Source organism: Ips typographus, linkage group LG2 (genome assembly GCF_016097725.1).
Source record: "Ips typographus isolate SLU linkage group LG2, UJ_Ityp_2.0, whole genome shotgun sequence".
In the NCBI taxonomy this organism is placed as follows: Eukaryota; Metazoa; Arthropoda; class Insecta; order Coleoptera; family Curculionidae; genus Ips; species Ips typographus.
Genome location: NC_138423.1, coordinates 20,463,356 through 20,482,417, shown reverse-complemented (window position 1 = coordinate 20,482,417; position 19,062 = coordinate 20,463,356). Strand labels below are relative to the sequence as shown.

Below are 19,062 nucleotides of genomic sequence, written 5' to 3'. Positions count from 1 at the left end.
TGATCAACTTACTTAAAGCCGGAATCAAATTTGCAACAATAAAAGAATCCATCATTGTCAGCGTTAATTCAGTCATAAAATTGGTTTCCGAGTTAATTGTGTTAATTAAAAGTAGCATTGTAAACTGATTTAGTATTATAAACATCAGCATTCATTAAAATATGAAGAAAAACCAACAAAAAGTCTTGAATAGGAGCAAATAAACTTAACTTTTTTTGTCAAGAGGGTTTGTGACCTGTTTGTTTCAATATAAAACAAGGTTTCTTTTCCTGGTATTTGGAGTTGTTTATTCCCCGTGGAAATTGCAATAAAAGACCAACAGAACAAAAAGTGACATACATTTTGTTGTGCGGGTTCAAGAACAGAAAAATCACAGTAAGTTTTCTGTAAAGAAGATCATTACTATGAGTTTAATACCTACATAATTTAATATTTGAAATGAGAATAACACACACACTTAACATAAAATCGAGTTAGATTTACTGTCAGTTGTAATTCACCTTGTCACACCATTATAATATGTTAATTCGTTCAGCCCGAAACTTAAACGTACGGAAACAATGACTAGTGTCAAGATAAGTTTACAAGTTAATCCGGGTATTGCCGAGAATATCTTGTTTACGTTACATACGCATGTAAATCATCTTAAGGACCCCTATTCGATGATAAATGATGCTGCTTTGGTGGGAGAGATTTATGGAAAGAGAAGACAAACGCTTTTTCAAAGAAACGCAAGTATTCAATACTGAACTCGGAAATATTATTAGAAATTTTCCTTAAAATTTTTGTTTTAACAGAGTTGTCACGTGACTATTTTTCCAATATGCATTCAATGTATAGGGTGAGTCAAGTTTATTATCTCATTTGTTTCGAAAAATACAAAAAAAATGTTAAATAGAAAAGTTTTTGAAAATATTGAGATGCATGGTTTTGAGATGCACAGATAAAAAAATACTTTTTTTTTAAATGTACCATAGGTACTAGTCATTCTTTAAACTTGCTTAAAAGCCTTGATAAAATTCCATTATGTAAAACGTTATACGTAAACGGCTTTTAATATTCTTCTTTCCGCCCTCTATATCTATTGTTGGGAAAATGGTTCAAACAAAAAGTTAAGTCACTATTTTGTATTCTGTGTATGAATATAAGGTGAAAGTAAAATAAAAAAGTTCCGATAACAAAACTTTAATGGAAATTAATGGATTCTGCGTTGCATAATCCTTTCCGAGCATAATCTAAAAACCGCACCGTGCAATAGCGTCGATTTGTTCTGTTCGCCCTCTGCATAGCCGGGGGCAGGTTTAGTAATTGCGTAATTACACCCTTGTATTGTTGCTATAAAGTATAATAAGCGTTTTGCATAATGATATTTGATGCGAATGCCGGGTAATTCCGGTAAAACAGTTTGCCGTCGACTGCGGGCGGCATCTCACCAACTTGATGGTATTCAAGCGGCTGACACATAAATCGTGACCGATTTGGAGTGGCCGCAAGGCCGCCATAAACAATTTAACACCGATCAGCAGAAGAACTGTACCGATTTGAGACCGGTGATTGTGCCCGAGAGATTGCTTAACGTGTGTATCTGATTTAATTATTATTGCAGAATGTATTCGGTTTTTCCTTTGTCAGTATCGGCTTACACGGCGTGTAGTTCAATATCGTGACTTTGCGTGGGATTAAAGTTACTGTGACTATTTAAGTAACCAAAATGTATCAAAGAAGTAATTTTTACGTTAATCTAAAATTTCCGCAACTGCTTTATGCAAAATCACTTTTTTTCATATTTTTGGAAGTATCATCTCTTCTTAAAATATGTGACATTAATTCAGAAACACCCTGTAGAACTACAATGGTTCTCTGCGGGAGATTCATAATATTGAATATTTCCCTCATGTGTGAAATGTCCCATATGAGCAGTGCATTTTCACCAGAATGACAGCGACAATTCCACTCATGTACAAAAAATGCCATATATACGTCATCAAAACACGGTTTGCTATCGGCTAATAAGGAAGGAAGAGAGTTTGCTAGCGGATAAAAAAATCGGATAAATTTTGCTGTTGATTTCATCGTTTCCACGGATTTTCACTACACTTCTATTGTTGCAATGTCTCACCTTGAGATTTTTGCTGGCACTGTCAATTTTGATTTTTGTTCATTTTGTTTTGGTTATGGCTCGCTTCGGATAGAGTTCTACTGCAGAAAATCAAAAGAACCAGAAAAATGTATTTCTGCCAGTACAAGGCAGTCCCAGTCTTCAATATGGAAACAATTTAGTCAGTTTTGTGAAGAAAGGCAGTTCGAACTGGAGACACAGCAATCAGTAGACGATATTGCACTTATACTCATGGATTGGGGATTTAATATGAAAAAAAAAAACGGCGATGATTATAAGGAGTACGTAGTAAAAACCATATGGAATACAACAGCAAAACTTCTGCAAATGAGATATCTAGAAAGGTACCGTGTTACTTTTAATCCTTTTACTGATCCTGGTTTCAAAAAGTCTCGCGACGCACGTGATTCTAAACGAAAGAAGCTGCAAAGTGACTACACTAAACGTAAAGAAAGTTCTGTCGCATTAACTAAGAGTGAAATCGACAAAATGGCGTTAATATGGAATGAAGACACACCAATAGGCCTATTAAAAATATTTTACCATGTTGTCGCATACGAGCTAGCATGGCGCGGAGGCGAAGCTGCTAATTGTAAAGTGTTTTATTTCAAGGAGGAAAGGTTTAATGGAGACTTGACTGGCCGCATCGAGTACAATTCAGTGTTTTCAAAAACTTGTCAAGGTGGCTCAAAACAATGTTGCGACAGTAAATGGTTAGTAAAGAACAAAGAAAATCCTTCTATTTGTCCAGTAAGATTATTTTACAAAATTTTATCACACAGAGAAAATCATATTTTAAGTGACAGATTCTTCTTAACTCCAAATCCGTTCTGGCAAGGTAACACGCCAAAAGGTTGGTACAAGAATGTTCCGATAGGAGTTAACGAAATACTCAAGTGGACAAAAACCTCCGGCGAAAAAATTGGTTTGGACATTAAAAGAAGAAAGATAACTAATCATTCTCACCGCTCGAGTGCGGTGTCAAATTTAGCAAAGGCCGGTGTTAGTGAACAAAATTTAATCAAAATTACTGGGCACTCCTCAGCAAGTTCCATAAAACCTTATTTACAACTTCACACTGATCATCATTTAAACCTTGTATCCAGTCTCCGAGAGCATTCTGAAAACTTTGATGCACCTATACAACCATCATCGAAGAATCTATTTCAGTTACATCAACAATCAAGTGCTACAGTTACAAAAGAATCTACATCGATCCTAGAAAGTAGCCTTCAAGGTGAAAGTGCAAGAAAGAATTGTGTTTTTAATAACTGCGTTTTTAATAATTGTTCTTTTTAATGTGTAGTGTTTTTATTTGTTTAAATACTCGTTTCTAATAAAATTGTTTATTATTACCTTATATTTCAGAATTATATTCATGGAATTGTCGTATCAAATACCATTCGAGCTCAGATTTTGAGCAGGATAATTTTTCCGCTTGTCTTCTCATACTTTCTTTATGGTACAAAACTCGACCTGTTTGGCAAAATCACTCGAGCTACGCTCTCGTGATTTAGTTACATCAGGTCTCGTGCAGTTACACCAAAAAGAAAGTGTTCTAAGACAAGCACAAAAATTATCCGGCTAAATCTGAGCTCTTGTGGTATTGCCCCCGATAATTGCATTCTAAAGTGATAATTGCATTTCGATAATTGCACTGTACGTATCTATAACAACTGCATTGTTGTAGAGCTTATTGCTAGTACACTAATTGTTGTCCTTGCGCAGTTTTTTTACTTTTTATAACCAAAAAATGTCAAACGCGATGTCAACAAAAATGAATAAACGGTTTGGAACTTGCTCATTGAGCTCCATTGAGCAATCTATAGTTGCAGCAAAACCAAAACATTTTATTTATTCGGGAAATATTCCCCAAAATTACATTCGTGCCTTAAAAATGACCTGATAATTCTGCGTTCAAACTTGTTATATTTGCAAACTGCATTCGGTCATTTTCATATTTTTTTCTAAAACAGCCCTCCACCTTCGGTGTCGGGCTCTTTCGCCAAAAAAATATGAAAATAAACTCATGCAGTTAAGAGATAACAAGTTTTCACGCAAAATTATCGGTAATTTTTATGCACTTGTGCAATTACCCCCGATAATTACTTCATTACTTTTAGTTACTAGTGGCTTAAATCAGTTTATAAAAAGTTAATTAAGATGACCAAAAAGGTCTTCCTATTAAAAAAATTATATCGAAATCATCTTGGTAGCAATTACAAGTCATCCTTTTCTACAGGATGTTAGCTGAATGACTGGTTAGTTCAAAGATGTTGAATAAACAGAAGTAAATTTTAAGTGTTGTGATATGCGCATATGAGATGTGATTTAAAATGAAAAATTCAAATTCTCATAACCAAATACGAATCTATTTGGTTCTGTGCGATATTTTCGTGTTTATTCGTCAAATTCCATCGCTCTCGCAATGTCCGGGAGTATTTGTGCAATTTTCAATTCTGACCCTGTCGAGAATTTACATTTTCCATACAGGACGAATTTTCCGACATTTACCTTTCTGCATAATTCGTTCCATCACAAGCACCATTGTACTTAACAACCATACCTACTCGAAATTGTAAAATTCCAGGTTTGATTAAACCTGGCGGCAATCGAAATTAACTTTCCCCCGCATTCAATCCCAGGTTAAACCCACCCTCAAAACATAATATCTAGTCGACACACACACGCAAATATTCATTTGCATTAAATTATTTGGTTGGATTAAATAAATTAAGTCTGGATGCGTACCGCCGAAATCCAGGGAAAATGTTACTTGTTGCACGCTGTTTCCATGAAGAAAATTTTAGGATTGAATCGATATAATAACGTATATGGAATGGTCTGGAGATTTCAACGGCTTTTATGATTTTGATTCTAAAATTTCAAATTAGGTCTGTTCGTAGAGGCAATTTCAAACTGATTTCCAACTGAAAATCGGAAATTGTTGGCTTTTATTGGTTGAATGCTCATGTGACATTGACATTTTAAGGGTAATGGCCAATAGCTGGACATATATATATCCTCTGATTGATAGTTGGAGATTCGTTCTGCGAACAGACCTATTAGGTTATGATGTATTTTTACGCTAAATAAACGCCAAAACGTCACTAGTGTCTTTCAAACTGTCTTTTGAGTATTACAAGAGCTTTTTAAACGATTTTTAGCATCAGTGGGTTCTGATTTTTTAAAATATCATTTGAAGTTTGACAACTGTCTTCAGTTGCTTGGATTCTCAAAGTTGAGAGAAAAATTGGTTAAGTTTGACACCCTCTAGCGGCCAAACGGTTTAACCTACCAACCAGTGTTGCCATATCTTTAGAAAGCCCATTTTGTTGCACAAAAGTGTATATAGTGAGGTGGCCTAAAAAGCGAGTTATTTACAACACTGCACTAAAAAAAGTAAAAAATAACTTCATCAACTTCAACCGCCCAACCAATAAATCAACCAACCAGTGTTGCTATAGGAAGGTCTATTTTATTAGCTATTCAATGACATATAAATGTTCATACATTATGTGTCAAATAAAATAGGTATCCACGATTGAATGAAATAGTGCATAAGAGACAAAATGATCTTTACGTCATAAAAATTTTTTTTTTGATATTCATGACGTAAGAACCAAATAAAAAAGTGTCTTAGTGTCACGTGACAACTGCCAATCTTGGCCTCAGTAAGAAAGTGGAATTACGAGGGTGAAAAAGTTTATTTTTGTTGGACTATTAAATGGTTGGGTAATTATGAGTTAAGTCACGTGATTTTTTCATTTTAAATGAAAAAAAAAGACACTACCTAAAAACCGTCAAAATAGCGGAATTGTGTGGCGTGTGTCACGTGACTGACAAAACAAAAAAATTTTTAAAAATTTTAAACAATGGTCAGGAAAAAAATCACGTGACTTTGGAAAAACTGGTTGGAATAAAACAAGTAAAACATGTCGAAATGCCGGAGATGTCACGTGATCTTGAAAACTGGTTAAAAGTTATAATCATTGTCAAAACCGGGTTAAACATAAAGTCTCAATTATTTTTTTGGTAATTCTTACAAACTCGGAATTAAAAAAAAATACTTAGAAACCGCCAAGTTCAGCCAAACGTAACTCGGTTATTGGGAAAAATACCAAAAAAGTGTAAAAGCAGAAAATTATAGGGAATTTTTTCCTCTGCCAGATCACATTATGGTACTTTGGCCTAAAGGGCCTCCTTAGGCAGATATTCCTTAAAGTGTTTCATGGAGCATGAAAACGAATGCGGCCACTATCACGATTTCTGTATTGTTTTTCAATTTAATTCCATTATGTTATATAATTTTGAAAAAGTAATTTCTTGCTTATTCAAAATCTGCAAAAAGTATGTTTACTTTGTATCTTAAAAACGATGTGATTCAGGAAAAAACGAATTAGATATTTGGATTCTACGTTAAAATTTTTCTGGGTCGCTAAACGATAGAATTTTCTATCATTTTCTTAAAAAGTTCAATTCAATCGCAATTTGTTTTACAAAGTAATGAAATGTAACGTTTCTCATAAGCTTTCGACAAAACATTTGAAATTTTGACAATTTCAATTTTAATTTAACAAACATTTCAAAGGTCACGTTTACACTTTTTAACTTTTCCAAGTTTTGGGCGGTTTTTCACTAAAAAAACCAATTTTATACAACTAAAAAAATGTACAACACAAGCTTTAGGTCTAATACTGCCACCACAGAATAAATTTATCTTTGGGATAGTTTCTCTTACCATTATACACAGCTTCGACCGCGGCTCTTTGAAGCTCTCCCACCTCCTCCTCTTCCTCCTCAAGAATTTCGTTGTCGATCAAAGCGTCCATATCGCTGCTTTCGCTAACTTTACCGTTCTCAATTATCATTTTACTTTCTCAAATTGGATCATCTTTACTCAAACGTTCACATCCTTTTTGTTCCAATTGCTTGTTGACAAAATAAACGCTGGTTTGTTACGTTGATCGTTTTTTAACGTCTGACTGCTCGATTTAAATCAAATTAAATGCTTACAAATATACGCCACTGGTAAACCCACTCTGTCCCATTTACCTGTCCAATATTATGTAGGTGATGTTTGTTTGCCAAACATTATTAAATATTTAATAATAAGCAGACGTTCATTAATAATTTATGAAACCTTTTTGTTGTCTATATTATAGTTTGATAGATTGATTAAATCAATAAGCGCGTTACCCACTTTCGATAAAATTTGTGCTACCAAATTTCTGTTTAAGGTTTAGTAAATAAAGTCATTTTTGCCGTATATAACTCTATTACAAGCGATTTAAACTCAAAAACGAACCGAACAATAAATTACCCGACATATTTGGTAGAATATACACATTAGGGCGATTGCGTCACTGTTAGGACTGGTTGATTGATGGAAGAGAAATGTCGGGCAGGTGTCCGATGATGCATTGCTTCATACATCATGATTTATTTAATAAAGGTTGTTTATGACAGTATTATGCAATGTAGAATTCAACTCACCAAATTATTCAGATCATCATATTTAAACGTTTGCTAATTTATCACAACCGAATGAAGAAATTTGATAAAACTAGCTCAAGTCATATCGCTGAATCAAAATGTGTACAAGCTGGGCTGGTTTTTGAGAAATTGCTCCTGTCAACTAATCAACAACAGCTGCTGATTACGATTTACGTATTAAAAATTAAAACCCTCGAATCAGATAAAACGTTTACGACCCAAATCCGCGCTATTGTCTAAGGTTGGGTACCAGATAAAACTGGATACCGAAAATCGTTTAAATTTATCCAAAATCTAGTACAACGCGTTATTTAAGTTAATTATCACTAACAACAATCTAAAAATAAACATCACAGAAACTAAAAAGTTTTTTACGTTACGACCAGTTTAGAGAATGTTTGAATAATAATTATTGGCTTGTTATGTCAAATTGCCAAGTGCTACATAAACACAAATTTATCTAAATAAAGTTAATAAAATATTCTGGACGATGGACAGAGTGACCAAAATTTAAATATTCTTACTCTACCATGTGCATGTCATTCTAGTACATCTGTGTTAATAGTTTTTCTGAAATAGTCTGTTAAAACAGTCCTTGGTATGGTGGAAATTTGTAATCTGAAACTTATGCGTGCGGTAAAATGTACTTTCCACACTCATTTGAGTCGCATGCGGTAAAGTTACTATTCTGCACCAGAGCTCCCAGTAGTTGGATTACTTTAACTGAAAAATGTAATGCAATTAGGTACTTTCACAGCTTTTCAAATAAGAAAACTACATTCAAAGTAATTCAACTACTTACCATGTTGTCAAGTTTATAGAAATGTTACACAGATTATCACACCAGATGTCATTGTTGAGTTTCTGTCAATTTTAGTTTTGACCAAATTAATTCTAGAAACGTTAGGAAATTTAAAAATTTTATAAACTTATTCTGGCAAATTTAAAAATGAAGATCTTTTGCAATTTAAGAAAATTCTTAAGACGGTGAGCCTTATGAAAGAATCTGGCAGCTTTTTAGCAGTATTAAAAGATTTCCCGCAGTTTCAAAACAATTTTCAAGATCTTTTGCAATTTAAAAAATTAGGACATGTAGAACCCTTGCAGATCCCTTTGGCAGTTTGTTTGGCAGTTTGTGGGAGGCTTTCAGTACTATTTAAAAGGATTTTTGGTAATTTTAAAAGCCTTGAAAGACAATTTTTAAAAATGTTGGGTCATTGTAGAGGCTTCTGGAGATTTTTGGGTTTTTGAAAGGTTTTGGCCGGGGTTTTGGTAGTCATCCTGTTGATTAACGTCCGGTGTTCGAGAAAAAATCTATTTTTCCGCAAAAATGGATATAAAACAGTACTCAATGATGGTTCTTGAGACACCGAGAGAAGAAGAGAAGATTTTTCTAATTGAGAAACTCCCAAAAACGTTCCGAAATATTGACCTAAACAACACTTTGTTATGTTGAAATAAAACCAATAAAAATTATTGTGTTAATTGGGGTTAATTTAAAAGTTTAACTTTTTATTTAACTTGTGTACAAATGATCTCAATTCTTTGATATTTTAAACTGTTTTTTATTTTTGAATCATCATCATCATTTACTGCAGAAACTCCTTTGTATAAACAGGTCATAAAAAAAACTATCGATTCTATCTTTTCTTGTCTTTCAACACTTCGGCATTTACAAACAGACATGAAAAACTGAATTAAAGAAATTGTTAAGAATCCTCCGCCATACGAGGAGGCATTTTTATTCGTGCAGGTGCTGGACATTTAAGGCAACTTCACATATAAATCACTAAAGGTTTTCCCCACTAAAAACCGTGGCGTTTACGGTCGAGCAACAAGTTACCATCGCGAGTTTTTCCCATCGATCTTCACAAGGCGATTTTCGTGATTTGTCGTTTACTTAGCTTGGCGAAAAACCAAATTGCAACGAGTGTGCAGTTTCTTTTTCGCTACGTCGTCAAAGATTGCATACAATAGACTGTAGACATGTAAATTCCGCTGACATATCTCTGGTTGTATTACCGTGAGTATTAAGAATAATGGCGCAAGTCGTAAAATTGATAGGAATTGTAATAATAATATAAAGACGTAGGGGAAAAGGTTTTATGTCTTTCGAGAGAAAAATAACACGGCCGCGAAATTGGTAAACAGCGACGCATAAATGGAATACAATAAACAATTATTATTGTAGCTCTGAATGACAATAATTATTTATTTGCAAACGACGTCACAGAGTGTCACGCACCTACATGTGAATGACGAACATTTTTATTTATTTTTTAATTACCGTTTGGTTTCTTTAAGGTAACTGGATTTACGTATGTGATGAAATATTTGGCAGGCCAGTGGGAAGGTTTCCCGGAATGAATGGCGAAAAAGTACAATTTTTCAACGTAAATCGCATCTGTTCGATAAAAACGTAAATAATCACGTTAGAAGTGTGTTAATTAAAGATTATGAGAAAACTATAGAAGATTTGATTTTGCAAATGTGCAATATGTATCAAATATTAAGCATTAAAAGTAGTAAATGTTTTTCCTTTAAAACACAGACTTTTAAGTATCTTTTTATAGCTGCAACAAATCCTACATCATTGGACAGGATTTTGCTAATTTTTGGAAAAAAAATTACAGGATTGGCTAATTTTAGTGCAGTGTCGTCTTTACTGTCAAATTGTGACGTTTCAAATGACAATTTGACTTGTCTGATACAGGGTGGCAAAGTGGACTAGTCCAAATTGGCTAATTTTAGTGCAGTGTCGTTTTTATTGTCAAATTGTGACGTTTCAAATGACATTTTTACTTGACTGATACAGGGTGGACCAAAGTGGATTATCCAGGCTGTAATTTAGTGTAAACCAGCTGTCAAAATGGACTAGCCCAGATTGACTGATGTTGGTACAGTGTTATCTTTAGTGTCAAAATGTGACGTTTTAGGTAACCGTTTGACTTGAGTGATACAGGGTGTTCAAAAGTGGATTAATCAGACTGTAATTTGGCCAAAACTAGAACCCTGTAACTGTCAAAATAACAAACAGCTGGCAAAGTGGACTAGTCCAAATTGGCTAATTTTAGTGCAGTGTCGTTTTTATTGTCAAATTGTGACGTTTCAAATGACATTTTTACTTGACTGATACAGGGTGGACCAAAGTGGATTATCCAGGCTGTAATTTAGTGTAAACCAGCTGTCAAAATGGACTAGCCCAGATTGACTGATGTTAGTACAGTGTTATCTTTAGTGTCAAATTGTGACGTTTTAGGTAACCCTTTGACATGAGTGATACAGGATGGTCAAAAGTGGATTAATAAGACTGTAATTTGGCCAAACCTAGAACACTGTAACTGTCAAAATAACAAAGTTGTCAGCTGCCAAACTGGACTAGTCCAAATTGGCTAATTTTAGTGCAGTGTTGTGTTTACTATCAAATTGTGACGTTTCAAATGACAATTTGACTTGACTGATGCAGGGTGGACCAAAGTGGATTATGCAGACTGTAATTTAGTGTAAACCAGCTATCAAAATGGACTAGCCCAGATTGACTGGTGTTAGTACAGTGTTTTCTTTAGTGTCAAATTGTGACGTTTTAGGGAACCGTTTGACTTGAATGATACAGGGTGGTCAAAAGTGGATTAATAAGACTGTAAATTGGCCAAAACCAGAACCCTATAACTGTCAAAATAACAAAGTTGTCAGCTGCCAAAGTGGACTAGTCCAAATTGGCTAATTTTAGTGATACAAAGTGAACAAAAGTGGATTAACCAAGCTGTAATTTAGTGAAAAGTGCAACCCTGTAACTGTCAATCAAAGTAACGGAGAAACAAACTGTCAAAATGGACTAAGCCAGATTGACTGATATTAGTGCAGTGTTTTTAGTTTCAAATTGTAACGTTTTAGGTGACAGTTTGACAAAAGTGGATTAATCAGACTGTAATTTGGCGAAAACTAGAACCCTGTAACTGTCAAAATAACAAAGTTGTCAGCTGGCAAAGTGGACTAGTCCAAATTGGCTAATTTTAGTGATACAAAGTGAACAAAAGTGGATTAACCAAGCTGTAATTTAGTGAAAAGTGCAACCCTGTAACTGTCAATCAAAGTAACGGAGAAACAAACTGTCAAAATGGACTAAGCCAGATTGACTGATATTAGTGCAGTGTTTTTAGTTTCAAATTGTAACGTTTTAGGTGACAGTTTGACAAAAGTGGATTAATCAGACTGTAATTTGGCGAAAACTAGAACCCTGTAACTGTCAAAATAACAAAGTTGTCAGCTGCCAAAGTGGACTAGTCCAAATTGGCTAATCTTAGTACAGTGTTGCTTTTATCGTCAAACTGTGACGTTTCAGGTGACGGTGTGACTTGAGTGATACAGGGTCGTCGAAAAACGAATTAACCAGGCTGTAATTACGTCAAAACTGCAAGCCGGTAACTGTCAAAATAATGAAGGGACCAGCTGTCAAAGTGAACTAGTTCAGATTAGCTATTTTTAGTGCACTTTAATGTAAAATTGTGACTTTTATGTGACAGTTTGACTGGAGTAATACAAGGTGGACAAGACTGTAATTTAGTGAAAACTGGAACGCTGTAACTGTTATGTTCTTTCTGAAAAAAGAATGTAATTAGTCTGAAAACGATTATAAATACGGAAGAAATAAATGACAAAAAATTTTCAACATGAAATTTGACATTTTTAAGAAAAAACATCAGTGGCGGAGAAGAAACAATTTTGAAGGGGTAATTATTATTTATCCTGTGTAGTTATTACAAGTTACACAGCAGTTAACAACTATTGTTACTTTTAGACGTAGAATACGTAAAACCTCAAACATTCTGTATATATCTCAGAAGAAAAAAAATTACAGGACATATTTTTATGTCAATTAAATTACCAAAACTTTGTAAGATTAAATTTTCTCTCAAACTGCATATTTTAATTTCTCAACGTCGACTCGTAAATTTACTGATAAAGTCAGTGCTGAATGTCAATCTAAAAAGAAGCACTGGCCTGAGAAAATACTGAATTAGCTTTGACGTTTTTCTTTCAGACGTACCAAGGCTGAAAACGGGCGCTAAAATGGTAAAGAAGCATCGCAAAAAGTCTGAAAGCCCATATCAAAGCGTCATGAATTTAAATTAGTCACTCATTTATATTTGTTTTACACATGTCGAAGTTACGTAAAAAGTTAAAGACCACAAAGTTCTCATCGTCGTTAACGTTCTGCGCTGCTTCAGAGTTTTCGTGCACATGGGCAATTAAAAGTAAAAACGAAAACTGGTCTTGAAAAATCACTCATCAGTGCAACCAGCTTTTATTTATTACCCTAGGGGCTAAGGTAAATGTTGTTTTGAAAACTAAGTGAAAAAAGTTTCAATTTTGCGTTAGTTCTTTAACAGCAGCAAATATTTAATAACTACTCAGAAATTCCACGTTCACTACGATCAACCATTAATAATTTACTTTATCCGAGTTGTGCAGTTTGTTGGCGAAGAAGTTTACTAACCTAAACTTTACAATAATAACGGGAGAGAAAAAACTTTTCTTCAGCAGTTTTCATAATTAATCTGAAAGATGAATCGTTTGTTGTTCGTTGTTAATTGGAAATATTCTGAATTTTATTAATTACTTAGCTCGGTTTTTTTTTAAAGATGAATTAGATTTATTTTTTATCGAAGATGATCAGCCAAGTTTGATTAATATTAATTAATTGCTTGTTGTTGATGAATTAAATTAATTATCATATAGAAGACTTGATCAGGTAGTTTCAATTTTTGGGCAATATTTACTTTCTAGTATACATGTAATGTAATAAATTTTCAGTCAGAGAACCTTCTGAAAGTTTAGTTTCAGCATTTTAAGACAGTTAGTTCTCGTATTTGACTTTTAAAACTGCAACCTTATTTCAGACGAGTAGTAATGCTAATGAGATTTCATTGGCGCAGTTTGGTACGTGATCTTTTCGGATTTCGTATCGGTATGTGTGGAAAATTCATTAATAAAAGTGTCGAGTTTGTTTTGTCGTTTTTACGGTTCATGAATTTTAAATGGCAATTTATGGTTTACATTGTTAAATTAAATATAAAATTTTTATTTAGTTCATGGTAGTTTTATGGGATTTTGAAATCGGTAGGTTGTGGTGCTCATTAATTATACATCAAGTGAAAAATGTAGAATTTACTACTCTTCTTGTACAATATGACTTTGTAAAAAGAACTCCATTGGCGGCGATCTTCATTATTAAATGTTTTACAACAAATAATAATTGTTAGTGAACCTTCTGAACGAATAACTTTCAGTCCCATATATGGTTGACCTGCCTAAAGCAATTATAATTCTTCTACGTGTATATCATCACTTTTTTATATAGTGAATCGTTGATATAAAAATTAATGAATAATACTTACAATTTCACTTTTGCCTTGTAGTATCCTGAAAGTATTAAATGTCAACTTTTACTTTGCTCGAATCTATATCCGTTTACATGCCAGACAGTATACTTTTCAAAGTATCAAGTTAGTTTTAAAGTAAATCAGCAATTTTAGATTAATATGCAAACAAGCAAAATGTTTTGTTTTAAAGCAAGAAAAATTTTGTAAAGCAAGAATTGGTTATTAAAACCCCCATATTACAATAACTTGAAAAGTCCACATGTGCAACATTTACCTAAATCGCAGGACTGTTAAGGGTTTATGATTGGTCAAAACAGCAGCTTTCAGCTTGCTGCTGTTTTTGACCAATCACAAACTACCCACTACGCTGGATAGCTAGATTTAGCATAATAGCTTGCACAAACATCGGGCAATCAATCAATGCCAATTTTTTGACATTTTCAAGTTTTTTGATTGCTACAGCAATCGTGATAATATGATTTTTATAGATAACTAAAATTTCCTACACGTTCTTAAAGTAGTCTGCAATCAATACTTGATTTTACACCATTGAAAAATCAACACTGTACTTTTGGAGAAAAAAAAATTTGTGTCCCACCACGAAAGACTGTAAAGTATTCAAAATTTGGCAACATGCAGTAAAGTGAGGAATTTTACGTATTGTAAATGGACTTTTTTTTACTATAACTGACATCTTTGGTTTATGAAAATACTGAAATAATCACAACTTTTCACTTAGAATATTTTTTTTTCTAATTCCTTTAAAGTTTAATTTATGTGATAGCCTAACATAACCTAAAAGCTTAATTCGGTTTACTCGGTGAATACTACTGTGACAATGAGGTACACTTTTGATTCTATTAATTTTCCTATCAATAATTGAACTTTTTCTCACTTGAAAAGAAAAGATCACGTAAATTCATTGTGTCAATAATTTGGAAACATTTCGGTTTTACTCATTTGATTCCCGAGGAAACCTCACTCAAAATTTTGGAAAAACTTCATTATCTGAGTCTTCTCTAATTCATCAAATGTTCATAATATTCCTACTATAGTATGCATAGAGAGTATAACAACTACATATATCATCTCTAGAGTTTTGGTTAAATAATGTATATTGACTGAGTTTTCGTCTATTGGATTAATGAACACACTTTTTGGTTGTTTTTTGAAAATTACATTTTCATTATAGGACCAAATTTTGTAAACACCCTGTATAGTGTTCTATTACGTTGTAATGGTTATAATTTGTAGACCGAGTAGTTACCAGATGAGGCAAGTAAAATTAATAGATATAATTATTTTCAGTTTACACTTTGAGTTAGTAGACAGGTGGCAGTACCACTCTACGTGAGAAATGTTTGTCCTTTGCTAAAATAGTCTGGATTGGTCATTGAACTAGTACATTTTGTTAAATCTATGTAACACTGTAACCTTCATAACTAATACATATATGTAGTGGGTAATAACTATGTATTTGTTGATCACTGTGTGAAACAAAAATTGAAACGTATAGGTCATCCGATGCAGCCATTATCAACCTCCAATAAACGAAAACATAACAAACCAGGATTATAGATAAACCAAATATTTATCCGGTACGTTATTTCAGCTTCCACGGTAGCACTTTCCGGTTTCCGGACACTAAATACCACTTGGTACCGAAGTCGTCCTGCAAACCGAACACGGACACCGACCGATCACTTGTCTTTCTGATCCCTGAAGGTAAATGAGTCGTTATTAAGGTTTGACGTGCAAAACGTGTGTGTGTGCTTAGCCCGAACAAATAAAACCGACTCTAGGGTATATATTATAACTAGATTAGATACAGTCGGTGCTGTTATGACGTCAGCGGTGCGTGATTGCAGGACCGCGTGGTAAATGAAGCAGTACCAAGTACTGACTGAGTACTCTGTCAGTTCGCACCTTAGCGTTTTGTTCGGTTGATGAAGATCGCGTACCGGTGAAAATTGGAAAGGAACGCTATTCAATATGCGGATGTTTGCAAAATGAAGGCGCCAGTTCAATTTTGAAGAAATCTTCTTCACAATTTTAGTACCCATTTTTGCCCTTAGTAGTGCCACAAACTTAAAAAACTGACCAAAATCCTATTTCAATATTAGTTTCTCTAACACTAGCATTATTTCAATTTTAACTTGTGTAACTGTAAGTAAAGAGATGTGACACACAAAATTAACCTAACCTAAGAAAAAAAAGTGTTTCAAAATACTGGATAGTGTTTTGTTTTTGTTACGCTTGTGGGTCTAAAAAAAGGCAGAGAATTTTTTTTCTGCTCTCTTTGGCCATTTTTTTCATAGGTTAGGTTAGTGTTTTTTTAATTGTATAAGTTGTGGGCTTTGTCGCCATTTTTTTCAATGACGTTTGTCGAAACTGTCCAGTGGTGTGCATACAGAAAGATGGTTTTCACTTTTCTGCCTAATTCTCTACGTCACTGGATATTTTTCAAAAATTTCAGCTTTTTTTACTTTACTTGTTCAATTTGACAAAATAAGTAATTCTTATAAAATTCTGATTTGAAACTTTGTTTACGAAATAATTGAGTTATCACGTTCAAAGACCGAAAACCAACCCAAACCAACTTAAAAATTGTCTTGAAAACGGTGAAAATTGACTTGAAGAACCTTAAAAAATGTCTTTGTAGCCAGTTCTCATAGTTTCCAGACAAAATAAAAGACTTTAGTTTTGAAAATTGACTTAGAAACCAGTAAATTTACTTTGAAACGGTGAAAATTGACTTGAGAGGCTTAAAAATGTCTTTCAAGCCAGTTTTCACAGTTTCCAGACAAATTGAAAGACTTTAGCCTTAACAATTGACTTGGAAACTGTGAAAATTGACTTGAGGGGCTTAAAAACTGTCTTTGTAGTCAGTCGTTATAGTTTTCAGATAAGTGGAAAAACTTTAGTAGTGATAATGGGATTGTAGCCATGAAAAACTAATTTATCTAGAATTTTTGACTACAAATTCACACATTTCAACCTTGAAAATTGACTTGGACACCAAAAAGGGACTCTGAACCAATGAAAAGTGACATGACAAAAGCTTAAAGTTTTCATAATTTGAAAGTACATTTCAGTATTTTAGTCTTGAAAATAGTCTTAAATACAGGATATTGATATTATTTCATGAAAATTGACTTGAAGACTAACTTTTTTTTACTTCGCTTTTCATTTTCTTAGAACTTTGGACTATTTTTAGTGCTTTAAAACTGCTTTCAGCTTGGAAAATCAAGTTTTTGACATAGCAGACTTAAAAAACTATTTTTACATTTTTCATAGACTTAAGCATGCCATTTCAAGATTTTTCAGTATTAAATTGACTTCTAAACGCTTTACTGTGTGGTTTAAGACTAAAAAATCGAATTTTAAACTATTTTTATAGTAAAAGTTAAGTTTCAGACTCTTCATTGATGAAAGGAAACAATTTTGGCATATGCTACGATATTAGTTTTAAACACTATAATTAATGATCAGTTTTACACTATCTATAGTCTAAAAAATGGAACGTAAAAATTAGTCAAAAAATCATGTTTTTTGACTATTTTCAGTGTACTTGTTCCAAATTTGATCAAAATTGGTCCAACGCTCTGACAGTTGTAGCAAAAAACGATTTTTAAAACTGAATTTTGTAGGTCTGTGGCTTCCTCAGGAAGCGTTCTTCAGGAAAATAACATAATGCATGTCAACTTATTTTTTGATGGGCTATCGATTGGTGAATTATTGACATTTAAAACTGGACCACCCTGTATAAGGTGCTATTAATTTACGCCTGTTTTCCCGAAACTTTCAAATCGATTGTTTGAATGTGACACATTAGGGGCGAAATAACACATAAGTAGCATGCTTCCTGCTTCCAGGCAGCTTGTCCCATGTGACATGCTACTTTGGTATGAAAGCCCACTAAGCTGTCCTTAAACTCAACTTAGCCAATGTTGGGGAAACGGACATTATTGCTGTTATTAACACACATCATCTTGACCCCGTTCATTTTGACACTCCATGGAGCGAGTGTGACATCACAACGACGTAATTTGACAGTTGGTCAATATATTGTTTTGGTAAATTGCGTCATCGTGACGTTGCATCGCTCTTCACGCTCTGTGAAGCATTACGTGAAAACTGTCACACACTTTCCGTTAGGATAAATTTAAAATTGTGCAGTAAAACGTAAATCCATTGACGGAACCATTAAATAAAAATGTCGATACCCAGTGCATTCGATTTTTGCTAAATAATTCCGGCAAATGCATTAGCTTTTCCCCGGTAGACTAAAACGCCATCAGAAATTAGAGCAGGAAAAAATCCCGGTAAAAACGAAACGTTTCCCATTGGAAGCTGTCGAGGATTTATGTAAAGCCATGTTACGTTTCCGTACCTCAGGTAATTGCTTTTTGGGTGCTTGTGTGTTTTCCTTCGCCGGATTTAACCGTTGATATATCCATCCTTTATCAATTTGACGAAAAGAAAATGTAGTTTTTTTTTGTCCACTACCAAATATACTATACACTCTTTAATTTAAACAACTAATTCATATTAGTTAAATTATCGAACCTGCGAGCAGTTTAGTGGACTAAAAGTTTGCAGATTTCGCAGTCGTACATTTGAGAGTTGTATAATCAAATTTTCAGCATTTAACGAGTTTAGTTTATCCCTAATGCACATTTTTTGTCAAAACAACACAAACAATTTCCTGAAAGCTGGAAATTGAAAATGTATGTGGTTTAGAACCGTTGCTGAGTATTTCAAAACTTGTATTTATTTTAGTGATAAATAATCCCAAGTTTTATATACAGTGTGATACGTATTCTTTCCTATATTTTCTTTTTGGTTACTTTAAATTTCAAGTTCGTCTTCTTGACTTTTAGTTAACAGTTAACATTTAATTTTATTTGAAAGTAAGTAAACTTACCGCTTCGGAATGAACTGAACGGCATACCCAAGAACTTCCCACGTTTCGACCCTGCAAATACAAAAGACGTCACTAATCAAACATATAAACGGGAGTAAACAAAGGGTTTGCTATGATTTAGACGACAATATGGATTC

The 19,062-nt window shown here is 33.6% G+C and overlaps 1 protein-coding gene across 3 annotated transcripts in view; it reads right to left on the bottom strand.

The window, feature by feature from the left end:
- Positions 1 to 19,062, bottom strand: part of Pde8 (phosphodiesterase 8) — a 66,378-nt gene that overhangs the window by 27,298 nt on the left and 20,018 nt on the right. The window contains exons 1-2 of one of the 3 annotated variants that reach the window (XM_081974166.1): positions 15,566 to 15,879; positions 6,861 to 7,050 (exon numbers count right to left, since the gene is read on the bottom strand). The exons of 1 other annotated variant lie outside the window; for it this stretch is intronic. In XM_081974166.1, the coding sequence (XP_081830292.1) occupies positions 6,861 to 6,990 (130 nt within the window). In that variant the 5' untranslated portion in view covers positions 6,991 to 7,050; positions 15,566 to 15,879. Of the gene's footprint in view, positions 1 to 6,860; positions 7,051 to 15,565; positions 15,880 to 18,925; positions 18,977 to 19,062 lie in introns of those variants that run through there. One more of the 3 variants, XM_081974164.1, reaches the window with a different exon arrangement.